We start from the raw sequence: 16,940 nt of genomic DNA, 5'->3' as shown, positions 1-16,940 counted from the left end.
CGATCGTTCTTTGTCAACGCGTAACAGCAATATATAATTTTATCTCTTCTCATATTCTCTATTCTCTCAACAATCGTCGGAAAAAGGTACTTGTAAGTAGGTACAGTGAGCGTCGGCCGATAATAAGTACTACCAACCGATCGACTTTTTATATCGTTGATTCTCAACAACGATGATAAAATTAAAAAGAAAAAAAAAAAAAAAAAAAAAAAACAAGAAAGATAATATTTTTTTAACTTAATCGATCACAAACAACAAGGATACACGAACAATTCTTTTCGTGAAGCGTCAAGGATAAAACTTTAAACGTAATAATAATAATAATAATAACTAGAGAAACAACAACACCGAATCAATTTTTTTCTTCTTCGGAGGATTGGACGAGACGAGAGAAGAGGACTAGAGCTAAAAGCGGGACAGCAATCGTAAGGTTGGGATATTTCTTTTTCCATTCCTTTGTTTTTTTCAACGATTTTTTCCAACCGTGGAGAAGAGGCGTCCGAATCTTCGAGAGGCGAGTGAATCTTCGAAGAACGCCCTTCGACTCGAAGAAATAATAATCGGGAATAACGGAGGGTAACGTTCCACGGTATTACCACGGTATCGCGGAAAAAGCAGAAAAAAAAAAAAAAAGTGGCGAAAAGCTCGACTGTTCGTGACTCGTGTTTCTCTTTCTCTCTTTCTTGTTCGGTTAGTTGGCCACTTTCTCCCGTTTCAGAGAGCCAAGCTCCTCCAGCATCGCTTGTAGCCCTTCGGGAACTCGTCCGGCGTCCAATTCTTGTCCCCACTGCCGATACTGCAAACGAAAATAACGGATAACTGTTACACGAGCTTTCAACTGACACGCGATCGAACATCGTTTTTCTTTATACCCATACAGTTTCTCGGGAAGTTTAAGGGAACTTGAAAGGTTGGGGGATTGGTGATGCGGACAGACGGCAGGAAAGGCTCTTCTCTCTCTCTCTCTTTCTTTCTCTGTTTCTCTCTCTTTCCTCTTCCATTCCATACGCTTGAATAAGGAAACGTGGGGGAGGAAGAAGATTTTTCGAACTCTGTAAAGGAAGGCTTAAAAAAAAGAAGGTGAAAAAATTTCGTGGTAAACGAGTTGTTATGGATACACATGCTACGTTTCAAATGTACGTACCTTTAAAACTCTTATCGGATTTCATTCGTTCGTTCGTCAAAGGGAAAACGGTCACGATTTAACGAAATTCAAACTCACGTTTATAACACTGTTTTCGAGCAAGTAATATCGTGAAATCGCGTTCAAAAAAATTCGAAAAATGCGATAAAATTATGTGCAAGCTTGGTTTCCCAGCAAGTGAGAAAAAAAAAAGAAAGAACATTAGAAACGCAAAGTTGAGTTAAGATTTTCCAATACGGATGTTTCGTTCATAGGAATCGGAACTAATTCTGGAAACTTCTGGAGCGCCCATTATTCCATTGGAAAAAGAGAAAAAAAAAAAATAACAAGAAGAAAACGCGACATGTTTACGATTCTTCGGAAAAACTTTGTACCCTCCCGATATTCTTCTTCTCCTCGTCCCGGCATGGGACGAGAATTTACGATATTAACGCACGCGGAAAATACAAACGCAACCCGTGCAACGGATTCCAGGACAAGGCTGTAACTCTTTTTCCGAAAGGGGATGGATAAGATGGGTGGGCCACGATTGCATAATCGAGAAACGCGTGATTTTAAAAAAAGGAAGGGGAGGGGGGAGCCGCCGGAATAATAGGTGTATAACTCAGATCGCAAATCGCGAGAACTTCTTCCTTTCGAAAGGATTTATTATATCGGCCGGTTTCATGGGCTATATATATGTATGTATGTGTATATATATATACGTGAGAAATGTGACGGAGGAGCGGAATCGTGGAACGGAATAAGACGATGGAAGATGGGAAATTTTCCATGAAGGACTTACCATCTCCAACTCCCTTCGAAGTGCGAGCACAGCCTTTTCGCGGTCGGCTACCAACTCTTCGAGGTATTGATACCTTAGCTTCTTGCGAGCACGACACTCCCTCGCACTCTGTCGACTTCGTTCTGGAAAAATATATAAGGAAAACCGTGAAAATCTGAGAAGCACGCGTAGACCTAATATACATATATATATATGCACGTATTTCGTAAAGACTTCTTTTCGTCATAATTATCTTCTTCGAGAAAATGTAAAAATAATCGCAAAAGGGGGATTAATATGAATTATAGGAACCGAGAAAACATTCCTTGCTACCGATTCAATCTTCTATTATTATTAGATACGAGGGTACTCCTTTAATAAATAAATAATAATCTTCTTTAACCGTACGATATTCGCAATTTTCCTCGCAAAACGTTCTTAAAGAAGGATAGAAAAGACGATTACGAGAAACGATAAGGGAAACGAAAGAAGTAAGCATATCTGAAAGAACCGACCTTCCTTCTTCTCTTGCTAAATTTTTCACGCTAGATCGAAACCAATGGGTATGGGATACGATCGGGTATTAATAATTTAATACAGATTCGCTACACGAAATCCGGTACTCGTGAGGAGGTGAAATGAAACGGTATCCTAATACACCGTATATTTTCCAAGAGGCGCTTTCTTTCGAGCCACTTTACACGCGTGCTAAATTTCCACGCGTGCAACGCAAATATATATCGCTCTATTTTTCGACGTCAAACCATCCGCCCGAAATATGAACAGCGTGATATTATGGTTGGAAAAAAATTCGCGGCTTAATGATACTCGGGAGCGCATTAAACCAGGAATGCGTTAACTCTTGATGCCAGGGCAACTGGAAACGCGATACTTTCTTTCCGGGACGTACGACGGCACGTAGACAATAGAAACGTGCGGCAAAAATTGTGTACGCGTAAAGGAATTATGGAATTAAATTAAAGAGGAGAGGAAGGAGGGAGAGAAAAAAAGAAAAAAAAAGAAAAAAAAGAAAACTCGATTAGAATAAGCTTTCGAGATATGTTTAAAATTCCATCCAGGGGTATGGAAATCGTTTGAAAAAGGAAGACGAGATTTCTTTGTGCCCGAGATAAGAAAGGAAAAGCAAACTGAAGAATACGTAGCGCGAGACGGCAGCTGCGCGAATCGAAACGAAACGAGAAGAAGTTTTCCATCTGACTCCGCATGCAAATACCATTATGCGCTACGACCAATGTTGCCTTCGAATGGTTTTCTTACTGCAATTGCGCGAAACAGAGAGGAAGGGAGTATATCGTGTAGACTATCGTAAAATCGAAACTAAATACCACTACCCCATTCGCTGTCACCCCGAAACGAACGAAGGGAAGCTCAAACTGCTCGCTAACGACGAGCAGTTCGTCGAAAGAGGAACGAGCATCGATAAATAACCCTCTCTCCCCATCCCGTCATAAATTGTCCCCGGTAAAAATTACAAACGAAGGTGAAGGACGTGGGCGTCCGCCGCTGGAGCAGGTTCAACCGTCGCGCGATAAATTCGCGCAACTCAAAATGGGACGCGCGATTTTTCACGCAACTGTACGTGGCCCGTATCCTGAATACGGCGCATACGTGGACATAGTAGAGGGGGGGAGGCCTGACGAATGGCAACGAGGCCAATTCGTCTCGCGACACAGCTCGCCAAGAAGATCAACCGTCGGATAAAATCGATCGTATAATAGCCCGTTCCAGAGATATTGCAAATTTCTCCGGGAGCCGCGGCGTGATAAAGCTCTTTACGATCAAGGGTCGCGGCTATTATCGCGTCTACGGCTCGCTAAGCCCGCCTTTTACGCGGCAATAAACGTCCCCTCGCCCGCGACCGCCTCCTTCCTGTCGCGGGTGGCTTTCTTTCTCGAGAGAGAGAGAGAGAGGAAAAGGTGTCCCGAAGCACGAGAGGCTTTTCACGTCGAATCGAGCCTTTAACTTGGATCAGAGGGCAATTTTATCGGGAAGGAATTCATCGTGGTGTGGACGGCTCTGAACGGCTCGAACCGAACCGATTCGAAAATTAAGCGATTATCAATTTTGCGGCTTGATTTAGGAAACTGGCGGGATTAAACGAGACTTGAATGACCGGTAAAAATGAAGCGATCCAGAGGGCACGGCGCGAGCGAATGAAATTAGGGAAAATTGGATTTATGGGCGTTGATCGGAGAGGAGAAAGAGAAATCGGAAAGGTTGGTGGTAGAAAGTCAGAAATTATAGTTGTCGGGAGGAGCGGGGGGAAGGAGGAGGTCTTGGCTGGGCGGTGATTCGAGCGAAAGGAAGGAAGGAAGGAGGGAAGGAAAAGAGGTCAGAGGTCGGATGGAAAATTACGAAAACGCGGAGGACAAGAATGGCGGAGAGGACGAAAGCGTGGTTCGACCAGCGGAGTTACGAGCAGCCTGGGATTGCGGACGCGAGAGTTAGTCGTAAAACGAGCTTAAATCCTGTTCGTGTTGTTTCCCATCCAACCTTAGAAACCAGTTCGAATGTACGACAGAGGTTGGGGAAGAGGTTGGGGGAATGGTGGTTTGGAAAAGTCTGGAACAGTTGAATTCACGAGAAAAATCGTTTCGCTCGTGTGACTTCTTCGCGAGTTCATACGTGAACGCGTATTTATAAGAGACACGATTTCAGCGATCGTGTAAAAGCGAGGAATAGCGATGGAAAAGTCGCAGGATTAAAAGAAAGAAGAAAAAGAAGAAGAAAGAAAGAAAAGGAGCAACGAAGAGCTGTAACATCGTTCCAACGTTTTCTCGCCAATGACTTTACCATAATCTCTCTCTCTCTCTTTCTCTTTCTCTGTCTGATTAGCAAAACGACGGAATTGCAAAATACACCTTTCCATCTCGTCGCGGCGCAGAATCATCGGGAACATCGGTTCCAGCCACCGAGTTGACCCAGCATAAATATTCATTCGTTTGGGAAGAATAAATATTCCTGACGGTGTCATGGGGTCTGGTACCGTCACTCGACGGCGTTCGTAATCAACCAACGTGCATTTCTCACGTGGTTTCCGCAATGCGAGCGCGGTTACATCTTGTTCTGCCGCTTAATACGCGACCGGAAGAAATGCAAATGAGGATTAACTTGACTTCTTAAAGATGAATCGCGAATAGAGCAGGAAGGAAAAACGATTCGCGATTCGGGACGAGATTGGGATTTGAATTATTTTTTTTAAAAAAGAAGGACGACGCTTGGAATTATCGAGTTGATTTACACGAGCGCCATATCGTATTATAAAATTCCACGTGAAATAGCCGAAGGCGTAAAGGTAGGAAACTGCTGTCTCTTATCTCGTAAAATTTTGCCACCGTTTCTCCGACATATTTTTACAATTTTTATCTGAGTTTTTTTTTTCTTTCTTTCGTTTCTCGGCCACTTGAAAGTGGCATCGATATAAATCACGACTTTGTATATGATACTTTGGATATCGTCGTTCACGAATAAAATACAGGGACGAATAAAATTGAAATGGATTACGGAGGTACGTTGAGAAGCTTCTTACCAAGCTTGGCTTTCATGTCCGTCTTGTCGGACGCCTTCCTTCCAGGCTTGCGTCCCCTCTTACCCCCCTCTTTCCGATCACCGCGAGATCCCTCCTGCGAAATAAAAAGAAAATTGTCAAAATTTTGAAAAACCTATTTATGAGAATTGGGAGAATTTCGAGCTCTAAAGCACGTGGTGGACATGGTTAAACGCATTCCAGCTACGCAGAGATGTACGATTTAAAAATCCGAGCACATCTCGAACAATTAAAAAGCGGAGGTAAGAGAAGTAGGACGAACGAGCAAGAATCGTGACACGTGCGGAATACAGCGTTGCGGTGAAAAACTTTGTACATGGTTGTCGAGCGAAATCTCGAATGGCAACGCGGAACATCGGAGCGGCGAAATGGATAGCGGTGAGATCTGAAAGCGGATGATACGAGTCTCAACGGCGACGTAATACCCGCCTAATCCGTTGTTTCTTCCTGTCACTGATTAATATCTCAAACGAGTTGGTTCGAGCTAGTGGAGAACAAACGTCCAACGTTTTGAATGGAAACAAAAGCTTATGACGGGAAGAGGAAAGAGAAATAGAAAGAGAGATGCAGGTTGGCTAGGATCGCTAAAAGCCCCGCGCGAACCCATCCATCGACGCAATCCCTAAAGCGCCCCACCGCCGTCGTTTACAGTCACGACCACATTGACGAGTTTTCGCGCTAGGGTAACTACTTTGCCAAATAACGTAGTTTGTCGTTGCGAAAAAGCTCAGACGGCGCCTCTTCCTTCCCGATCGTAGCCCGCTTAACTTTTTAACGCCCCATTGACGCGAATGGTCCGTTCCGTAAATCGAAAAACACGGTTACCACTCCATTACCGAAACTTGTTCGCTCGAAAGAGCTATCCTCTCCCGCAGATAAATTGTTTAATGTGGGGGGGAAAAAAAAAAAAGAAACGTTACTGGATGAATTCGAAATTTCTCCTTACCCTCTCGAAAGATAAAGAAAGCGAAACAAAACGAGTATATAACTTAGGCGGGGTAGGCGTGCCTTTGCCACGGCGACCTTTCACGACCCGTTAAAATTTACACGTCCCCGGAGCACGGTTGTTGCGACGAGTAGAGGCGGCCGCAGGCTTAGCTATGCATGTACTCACGGGTGACAAAATACAAATTCAACCCCCTTTTAGGAAACCTGTTTACCTTCGGCCCTATCCTTTCCTCTCAATCCTATCTGGTATTAAATCTCCTCGAATCCTCTTTCTTTCCCTCCACCGCTTCCGACTTCTTTGCCCTTTCTCCCTCTCTCTCTCTCTCTCTCTCTCTCTGTCTCTCTATCTTTATGTCTCTCTCTCTCTCTCTCGCTTCGAAACACTCCATCCATCCTTTTCCGTCCTTCTTCGCTCCTCGCGCGCACGCGCCTCTTTGTGGGTACAAAATGGAATTGATGTTCCGCGATGAACGAGAAAGGAGAAAGAGAGAAAGGAATACAAAGATCGCATAAGAATTCCTATCGTGTAAGTAGATAGGGAGCCTCTATCGCGGGACTCGCGGTCCGCCTTAAAGCCAAGAATATAATTAACTCACCGCGACGGATGATGTCACCGTGCGGATACGGACGCGAGAACAGCGATTAAATCGAAAGAAAAAAATAAAAGTTACGCCTCTATCGAATCTATCCATAGTTTCGCGCGAAATTTGGGTCACACTTGGGCGGTGCGCTTACTACCAGAAGGGTAGGAAAACTCGTTAAATCCCACTGTCGTTGACACTTCCGTCGATTTGCTGGCCACCCTATCGCGAACAGCGTGCTACTCTGCACCATCCTTCCTGCGCTTGACAATTCCACTCGGATTCCTGACGTGTATCCGATCGTCCACCGAAGGGAACCGATTCGCCGGTATCCGGCGGAGAGAGGGGGGGGGGACTTTTTGCCCTTTCAATCTCCCGTGAATTCGAACCACTTTCGACTCTATTCGACGCTTTTACGTTTACGTTATCATTGATTCTTACCGATCGATTATTATTTTTATTTTAATGAATAATCTTTTCCGCTGAAACGTATACGTATATCAATATATAGAAAATATTCGAATCGACAGTGAGTTTCGTTTCGACGAAAACGCTTGTATTATTATTATTATTATTATTATTATTATTATTATTATTATTATTATTTGTATATTTTAAAGATCACGCTTCGAAGATTTGCGAAGGTTAGAGATTGTAAGATATCGACACGATTTAACCGGATGCGCGATAGTACACGACAGGACGGCAAAGACCGGAAGTTGGTAAACCGCACTGTACACAATCGAGCACGAAGGCTTTGTAGTTTCGCAGTTGGTCGGCCGATTCCCTCTTACGCGAGCGCAAAAGCCGGGTTGCGCGGCTCGCTTCGTACCAGGACTGGCTTCGTTCCGCGTGAAGCGTGATTTAATCTAGCGACATGAACGCACGACTCGTCGCCACGGCATGTACTTACATGTACGCGCCACGCTTTAGTTTATACCTACAATCGAGCGAGCAGTGCGTGACCAGTGATCGTGTCAAAGGCGATCTCACACGCGTTGTTGAAACGTGGTAGAGACGCGCGATCGAATATATAGGCTTACCTTATCTTATTTTCCGATAACGATCAATTATATCATCATATTTTATCGCGAATAGTATCTTTGATGAAAAAAAAAAAAAAAAAAAAGATACAAAGAGATAAAATTTTGATCGAGTTTTTAAACGAAATTTTAAAATATAATGGAAACGTTATGCACGAAAACGCGTGCTATTATCTCAAGATTACTTCGGTATGCCAGAAATTTTACCCCCATCTCCCGTTTTCCCGTGAATCGATCTCGCCAACAGAGAATGGATATTACGCGTTATTATATATATATATATATATAAGAATTAATACGAAAACTAGAGAAGAGACAGTACGCTGTTCTGTTGAAAATTTTCCAAATGAGGGAAAAGTTGAGTTTGGTCGACGATAAAATTGAAATACAAATAATTCTCACTTTGTACTTATGGATCGACAGATATTGCCCTGTCGGTGGAACTATTCGCGGATAAAAATTTCCTCCGGGTTACCCAGTGAATTTCCATTCGCGCTAATGAAGTATTTGCACATCGCGTCCGACACGTTCGATTCATTTTATACACGGACCTTTCCGCTCTCCTTAAATTTCACTTCGTTATTCTGGCGAAAATTTATCCAAGCGATCGCCCCACATGGTACGGGGAAAAAATTAACGCTCGGAAATGAGAGGTACCTTTTCTCGAATGCATTTGCGATTAATTCGATATCCAAGGCGGAAATGTCGTTCGTCAACGCTTCCTTTTACTCGACGGAATAACTTTCGGCCGAGTGGAAAGTCTTTAATTGCGAAGGATACGTCCTTGGCCCCCGTTCTATCCTTTCATACGGCTCGAACCACTCTCGAATTTCATCAGAAAGAACTCGACGTCGTTCAATTAATTTTCATTATTAATGGAATTACTCCTGGACTCCCTTAGAGAGAGACTCTCTTAAACGCGTTAGCCATCTTTCCACCCCTTAATACCCCCTATTACCCCGAAATCTTTTCACCACTTCCAACTCGGTTTTCCGCGCCTCTCTCTTATTCTCTCTCCGACAATTCTCGTCAATTTTCACTTCGAAATAACCCTCCCTCCATTTCTCTTCCCCTTCCACCATCCATTTCCCACTAACACACCGACCTTGATCACGCGGTCTCGTTAACGCAGCTAACTTTAACCGCTTTAATACCGCGTAATACCCTATCGAAATTTGCCAAAGTCTTTGTTGTATATTTCGACGCCAACTGATCATTCTCGGTCGTTCAAGGGATGAGTCACGGAGGCGAATAAACCGCGACGCTCGAATTTTCGTCCGATTACAAAACGCGATTGTCGGAATGACGATGCAAATCCAAGTCTCGCGGATAACCGAGCAATTTTCTCCGCTTCGATCGTAATGTCGCGCGCCGAAGGTCTCTCATCGTCCGTCTCGTTCTTCGCGGAACAGAGGCAGAGATTGCCGCGAGGTTCAATTATTCAGTAGTCGGGAGGAGTTAGGCGAAATCCTCTTACGCTCGTCCCCGATTTTTCCTTATGAAAGGAAATTCATAACAATGTTTACACGGGACGGGAAATAAAGACGAAATTGAAAATCGTCGCGAAACACGACGTCCACCACGTTTTCGACTAGCGCGTCGAACCTACGATTTTACTTTTATGCTTTCTCTTTGATCTCCGAATCTATCTTCGCTTAATTCTTCGCGCGGATCGTGAAATTCGATCAAGTATGAACTCGATCCGCAAGAGAATCCGTTTCGTCGAATTTCAATGATTGGGGAAATGATCAACATAAGGCGGAAAAATCACTGTCGGACAAAACGCGACAAACGTCGTAAAATTATCATTGAACTATGATATGATAAGTTTAACGTTCGTACCTACGAATCAGTGATATCGATAGAAACGTTGTTCACGCTCGACGTAGATAGTTACGACTCACGTTTGTAAAACGCGAAACATCGAGTGAGCGTGCAACGCAGTTACCGGATCCGCGAAGCGCGCAACCTTATTATTACCTCCGTTCGTCGAAGGTTGTACAATCCTCCGACGCTCTTTCAACGATGACCTACAAAATGAATCTCGCAAGAGGAAACGGAGACTTGGTCGAAGGCTTAACGAACGAAACAAAGTCTATAGAAGTCTACATGTATCACTTATAAAAACACTGAAAAAACGGTTCACTTCTAAATTTTGAATATGTTCGTCGTACATAATATTGAATTGCTAGAAAAGTAATGCCATTTGTAATTGTAAATTTATCTATCCATTATCCATAATCCATAATGTTTTTAAATCATTTGAATTTTATATAAGTATTGCGCAACTGCTATGTAATCTATTGGCAAATGTTTTTATATTATATTGTAGTTTGAAATTCGATCTTTGATAAATCGTTCATTGATACGTACATTCATTCGCAAGATTTATTTCAAAAGTGTAGCAATTAGTTTTTAGCAATTTTCTTGGGAATAATTGTATTTATATCTTCTTTAAATTTTTTAAAAATGATATAATATGAACAATTGAAAAATAAAATTGTTCTATTTTGCGTCTAATTATTATAACTATGTTTAATCTATATCATTTCTAAATTTAGATAAAAATATAATATTTTATGAATATAGAATATGTCATTCTTATAAAATAAATTTATCTTATTGTTTATCTTAACAGAACCAAAAAACAACAAATAACTTTCCCATCAATCAATCCAATAAAATCTCATTTTTATTATTATTTTTTTTTCTTTTCTTGATTAACAAAACGAATTCGTGTTTCCGAGATCGAAGGACGAAACTGTATATGAAAACGAGGTAAACATTATATTCATAGCAAACAAGTGCGAAAAAACAGAGGTAAAAAACGAGACGACACCAAGAACGCACGTAAAAGCCTTCTTGGGTTTTTTCACATCATTGTACACCGAAGAATTAACGTGACTGAACGAGAGACGAAGAAAGAAAAAGAAATGGAAAAAGAAACTTCATAATTTTTCATCCACACCGATGCCACTATGTAATAATAAACGAAAATTTCGAATATGATGGCAAGACATTATATTGATTGAAATAATTGCCCTATGCCAACAAAAATCCCGTATATTCAAAATTCCCATTTTCATTCCCGTTTCCCGCGCTAAATTCGCAATCGTCAAACTAATTTTTTATTCTAATATCTGTCATTGTCGATCTAGCTTAATTATTTTTTTTTTATTTCATTTATGTTTTAAAAATTTAATCGGTTACGTACACAAACGCGTGAAAATATTCGAACATTGTAATCGATAATCGTACAGTAAATCGTAATGATCGTACAATAAATAAATGTTTTGAAAATTTTTTATATATATTGTATCTATTTACGAAATATACATTATAATAACATGTTATTTTCAATAAAATTTATATCTATCTTCAAATAATATTCGAAATATCGTACATTTTATGTACAATCGTAATTGTAAAACATTTTCAAAATATTTATTATAGTATACGATCTGTTTATATAAATTAGCGAATCATTGTTCGAATGATTTCCTAAATTGAAAATAAAAAATTAAATTACTTAAAGTCAAACTGTTTTAAATATCCAATTATAAAATGGCAAAATTATCTGCAAGTTGATCTCCAAATTAACGAAACACTTTCTGAGAAGCAATTTCGAGTTGAATTTATGATGAAAAAATGCTATAGAATAAATGCAATCTCGTATAGATAAGTAACAGTCATAAGAGATTTACGAACCACGAAACATCTATCGTGATGTTGCTCTGTTGTTCATTACGTTTCTATTGCTTTGCAAATATATCGATAAAAGAGCGAGCCTGATGGGGTTGCTCACAAAATTTAACTATTGCGATTCATTCTAACGATTGAATTAGTAGTACAATCGAGAATCTATGATATCGCTGTTTCTCGACACTATCGATTTTAAACGAATCTATTTTAATGTACAATACTTCACTTCGGTAATCGAAAGATCTCGAAATGCACCTCTTTCATCTTGATCGTGAAATTAATTCTTTGGCCATAATCTGTTCAAATTATATGACAGATATTTAGTTATATGAAGATATTTAGTACGAAATATATAAAAAATGAATTGTAATTAATCTTATTAAATCAATAGGTATTAAATATTTCGAAATTAAATATTTTCAATTTCATTCAATAATCGTTACCCTTTCTTTATCTCACTGCAAAATATTTTTACCACAAATTATAATATTATAATATTCATTGATTTTGTAAACATAATCCAATAGTTATCAGAAGCTCGAGTAAACAAGGATTTCGATATCGAAATATAAATTTCGAATTAACAAAATAATGATGATGCAAAATATTGATTACGTTTTACTTATTTATTAAACGATGCAATCATAAATGGAACTTATCGTATTCTACTATATAAATAAAAAATTTATCGATAAAATCGAAAAAAATTCAGAACAAATAGATCAATGTATACAATTTCTTTCTATCAAACATAATAGTTTCGAAAATAATTCCAAATTATATTGTAAAACGTAAAAAGTAATAATCTATTTTATTAAAATTAAATATTGTGACTAAGTTAATAATATGTCAAAATTCAAGTGAATTAGGTTAAACTTCACACAGTTAATAAAAAAAGAAATATAGGCCTGTTTTAGCTTAACATCGTTGAAACGCAAAAGAATTTGTCAGTAAAATGACAATGATAAAAAGTGATTTTCCTTTAAATTCATACCTATATACTGAAGTTTTCGCAATTAATAGCAGTTTTCTCCCGCGATAGATGTATACCGTTGAATTGCGCAGTAGCGTCGCGTGTGGGCGACCAAATCTAAAGTAGCTAACACGATCGACCGGCATTTCAAACTGTGTAACAACATTGAAATGAATCCCACAAAATTCGAAAAATTTAAAATATTCCGCGCGCTCGACTATTAGCAACCATAATGTATGCCGGCAAAAAAGCATGTGTACGTATTGTTGACTGAATAAGAACAGAATCAACAGGGTATGGTTCGGAAATAGTATGTATAGAGATATTTAGATAATGAAGGTAATTCCAAAACTGATTATAAAAAGACGAACATTAAGACATACAAATAACAAAAATATTCTAAAAGAACTATGAAATTATAAAAATATATAAAATGTGTTTATAGAAAACTCACCGGTGCTACGCGACGTGTGAGCTGTGTCAACTGCGCAGTTGACGAGTTAAAATGCTGAGTTCAGGGACGTCGTGCTCGATACCGGTGCCCAAACGATATAATCGGTAATACTAAACGACAAATGCGGCACATATCGGCGATTTATAGAACAACTTGTGACACTGATTTTAAAATTATTCTTACGTATTTACGATCAAGATATATGGTCCATTTTCTAAACGTATCAATTGGATCATTAGAACGCATAATTTTTTTTAAAACTATCAATTGATAGTTTACAATAATTTTTTTTTCTTTCATTTTTTTTCATTAATTTATAATATATTTTTATTGAAAATAATACTTTAAATATATTTTTATCCAATTAAACAATTAATAAAATGTTTTCTATTGTACTTTCTTATTATTTTAAATTATTACAATTATTGATTACAATTATTGATTAAGTAATGACAAATACCTAATATTTTTAAATTTACTTACTGAATTTTTTTCTGCATTATGATAATATATTTGATAGCAAGTATATGATAAAATATGAAATAAAATTTGACATTGAATTAAAATGTAGTAATGATAAATTCTACACTTTGATATGATATATCAGAATTTTTTAAATATATATAACAATAAAATTATCAAATTCAATAATTTAAATATTTTTTTATATTAATATAAATATTATTATTAAACTAATATTAAAGAATTTCATAATGCTAATTATATAATAAATTTATACGTTAACGTAAATCATTTGATTTCTTATCAAGAAATAGACTCCAGTATATTCCGTGCCTGAATATCACATGATCATACAAAGATGGTAGCGCCATCTTTTGCCAATTAAAAAAACGAAAACGAAAGACACGTGGCGCGACAGTCGACAAGAATGCGAAAGAACAAAATAGCGACATCGAACGTCAGCTTTACTATATGAACAGCAAGAAGCGCACACAAGCAAACAGCTACCCTTCGATTCTACTTTCCCCTCCTTCCCCACGACCCCTTGACAAATCCTCGATCCCACAGATCCTGACGTCAAACGAAAGAAACAACGCCCTTTGTCATCAGTTCAAAATTAATAAGTACTGTAAAAAGCCTGACATTTTGTACGCGCGCCCTCTTTGCACAACATGGTGTAATCTGTTTAACGCGCGTAATCTTGTTGCCTGATTTTCATGGCAGTTTGCATCACACGAGCACGTTGTCACTTTATCGTTTCCTCAAATTGTCGACTCACCGTCTCGTTTTCAACGATACACATAGGCTCCAGTTCCATGACTCTCGTGGTTTTACTTCTTTTCGATGTTCCTCAAGCAAATACTTTGTGACACTCTTTGTTAGATCGTGATTGTATTCTATTCTCAATACTTTACAACGGCAACGTGTGTCTGTTTACAAACACTGCAAGGTCACACAGCAGACCCCCAGACCTTTGACTGTCGAGTATTTCGTATTACGTCACGATTATCGATGATAGCGCCACTTACGATGAAGTAATGAAATATTACGAAATTACTGTCGATAAATAATCAAATCACGGAATTAGTTCAGCATATTTCAATACTAAATTTTTATGAAATTTAGAATATAATATAAAATTTTGATTTCGAAAAGAAATAAAAAAAAATCCATTATGTTAGATATTTAGTTAAATTTATTATACAGAATTTGAAAACGAATCTGTAAAACGAATAAATTTACTAAAAAACATCAATCTAAATGTATAAATATCTTCCTCATATTTCTACTTTATTTAAAAAAAAGTAATTAATATTATTTTTAAAAAATAAAAGAAAAAAATAAGTTTTATATTAAAAAATATATGAATAATATATATATAATTAATAATAATAATAATATATATATATATATATATATATATATTATTATATATATATATATTAATCTATTTTTATGATATTTCTTATTTTTTCTTCATTGTGTAATATGGAATAGTATCATGTAGTAAATCTGTATTATATTTTATTCGTGACCGAATAAGTTTCAAGTTTTCAAAAATTTAAACATTAAAATTTTTGATCATTTTTAAATATTTATATAAATAATTTTAGAAATATAATCATGTGATTAAAACTATTTTTGATACAAAATGCTTTTTTTGTGATCTATTATTTGGTTTTAAAAATCTAAATGATAATATTACGAAGAATTTATAAAATATTATGCAGTATGAACGAAAAAGCTCAATTGGATCCTGAATATAATTGGATTATACGAACTTGCACGAATGCTTTTAACGTATATTTAACTATGCTTCATTTTACATTTTACGATAATACTGTAAATATGCATCCAAATATAACCCGTAAGTAAAAAACATTTTCATATAAAATTTAAAATCCTATAAAGTTCAGATAAAGATTAAGATATAACTTTGAATAAAGTTACAGAAGCTTTATCGTACCCTTTATTCATGATGTTGGTGGACCTTGTGGTATATTCCATATTGCAATAAATATTAAAAATTAAATCTGCCCAAAATATGTATAAACACAAAAAACATTTTTATTATTAGAAGAACAAATGTGCGTTTTAATTATCGTCGTTTACATATGTGCTTTACATTACATAGTTAAAATTTTAGATTCCATGATATCCATTATCGGAACCATTTCTATATTTGTGTAAATATCCATTATCATAAAAATCATCTCGATAATTTTTATCATAACCTTCCCTAAGAAGAATATATATTTTTTTTATAATCTTTTTGTCCATGTAGAAAATGTCTATATAATATAATAAACAAATCATTAATTATTAATTATTTGATACATATTAATGATCTAATCTTAGAAATATTATGAAATTAACGATAATCTTTTAATCTTATAATATATTATAATATGAATATCCAAATGAAGGCACATGATCGTTATTATGATAAATAACTAGGTAATATATTTTTTTATCAAAATAAGGCCCTCCTTCGCTTTTTAAATAATTTCTTTTACTACCTCTGTATCGATCATCATTATATTCTCTAACATGATCATCATAATTATTAAAATTAACAAAAACAATAAAATAATATTTTAATTTATTATACTAATTTTATATATTATATATATGTCGATAAATAATTATATTCTTTTGATTTTCATATTACAATTGCCAAAAATTGTTAAAAATGATTTATTAGTACATTTACTTTTTCTTATTATCACTATTTCCGCGTTGTACCTTATCTTTTTCAATATAAAATATGTCATGGGAACCATCCCTAAACGAGTTCTGCAATTTTTACCCATAATCCACCATTATTCTCGGACGATCTATATCCTCCTTCGTCATCATTGTCCTCGTAAAAACTTAAATTATTTCCTGACTCTTTATGGTATTAATGAAACCGGTTCTGTGATGTCCTTTTTTTATAATATTCATTACTATGTCATTCAAAAGAATTTTTTTCATAATCGACGACTTCAAATTCTCCTAAACTATGTCGTCCGTTGTTGTGTTCTTTACGAGCTGTATCATGATTGCCGTATTTTTTTTCCATCTTCCTTATGTTCATTAAATCCTAACTGCCCTCTGTTATAAACGGAATTACCTTGTTTACTTATCTTCTCCTCATCGAAAATTACATTCTCTGCATTGATCTTTTTTTTGTACGATGTCTGCTAAAAAATGATCTAAATTGTTTGTTTTGATTTTGTAGAATGATTCGATCAGGTACATAAAAACTATATTGAATAAAGAAGAAAAACACAATATATCAAATAAAAAACATGTCAATA

General features: G+C 36.8%; 1 protein-coding gene and 1 pseudogene across 1 annotated transcript; both read right to left on the bottom strand.

The window, feature by feature from the left end:
* Positions 1–551: 551 nt before the first annotated feature.
* LOC122719078 (REPTOR-binding partner) lies at positions 552–14,590 on the bottom strand. Its single transcript, XM_043944621.1, has 4 exons — positions 14,417–14,590; positions 5,458–5,551; positions 1,929–2,050; positions 552–796 (listed from the first exon to the last, which is right to left on the bottom strand). Exons 1-4 carry the CDS (start codon positions 14,453–14,455, stop codon positions 692–694), a joined length of 360 nt encoding a protein of 119 aa, XP_043800556.1. The 5' UTR covers positions 14,456–14,590; the 3' UTR covers positions 552–691.
* Positions 14,591–16,029: 1,439 nt separating this feature from the next.
* On the bottom strand, positions 16,030–16,933 carry LOC122718914 (annotated as a pseudogene).
* Positions 16,934–16,940: the final 7 nt, after the last annotated feature.

Source organism: Apis laboriosa, unplaced genomic scaffold (assembly GCF_014066325.1).
Source record: "Apis laboriosa isolate Shangri-la unplaced genomic scaffold, ASM1406632v1 scaffold11_cov152, whole genome shotgun sequence".
In the NCBI taxonomy this organism is placed as follows: Eukaryota; Metazoa; Arthropoda; class Insecta; order Hymenoptera; family Apidae; genus Apis; species Apis laboriosa.
The sequence above is the reverse complement of the archived record's forward strand: the minus strand, read 5'-3'. Positions and strand labels throughout refer to the sequence as shown.

Coding starts and splice junctions, on each gene's coding strand:
- LOC122719078 (XM_043944621.1), bottom strand. CDS start 14,455: ATGGAACTGGAGCCTATGTGTATCGTTGAAAACGAGACG. Junction 2,051..5,457: donor GGACATGAAAGCCAAGCTTG/GTAAGAAGCTTC, acceptor ATATTTTTCCAG/AACGAAGTCGACAGAGTGCG. Junction 797..1,928: donor TTCGAAGGGAGTTGGAGATG/GTAAGTCCTTCA, acceptor TTTCGTTTGCAG/TATCGGCAGTGGGGACAAGA.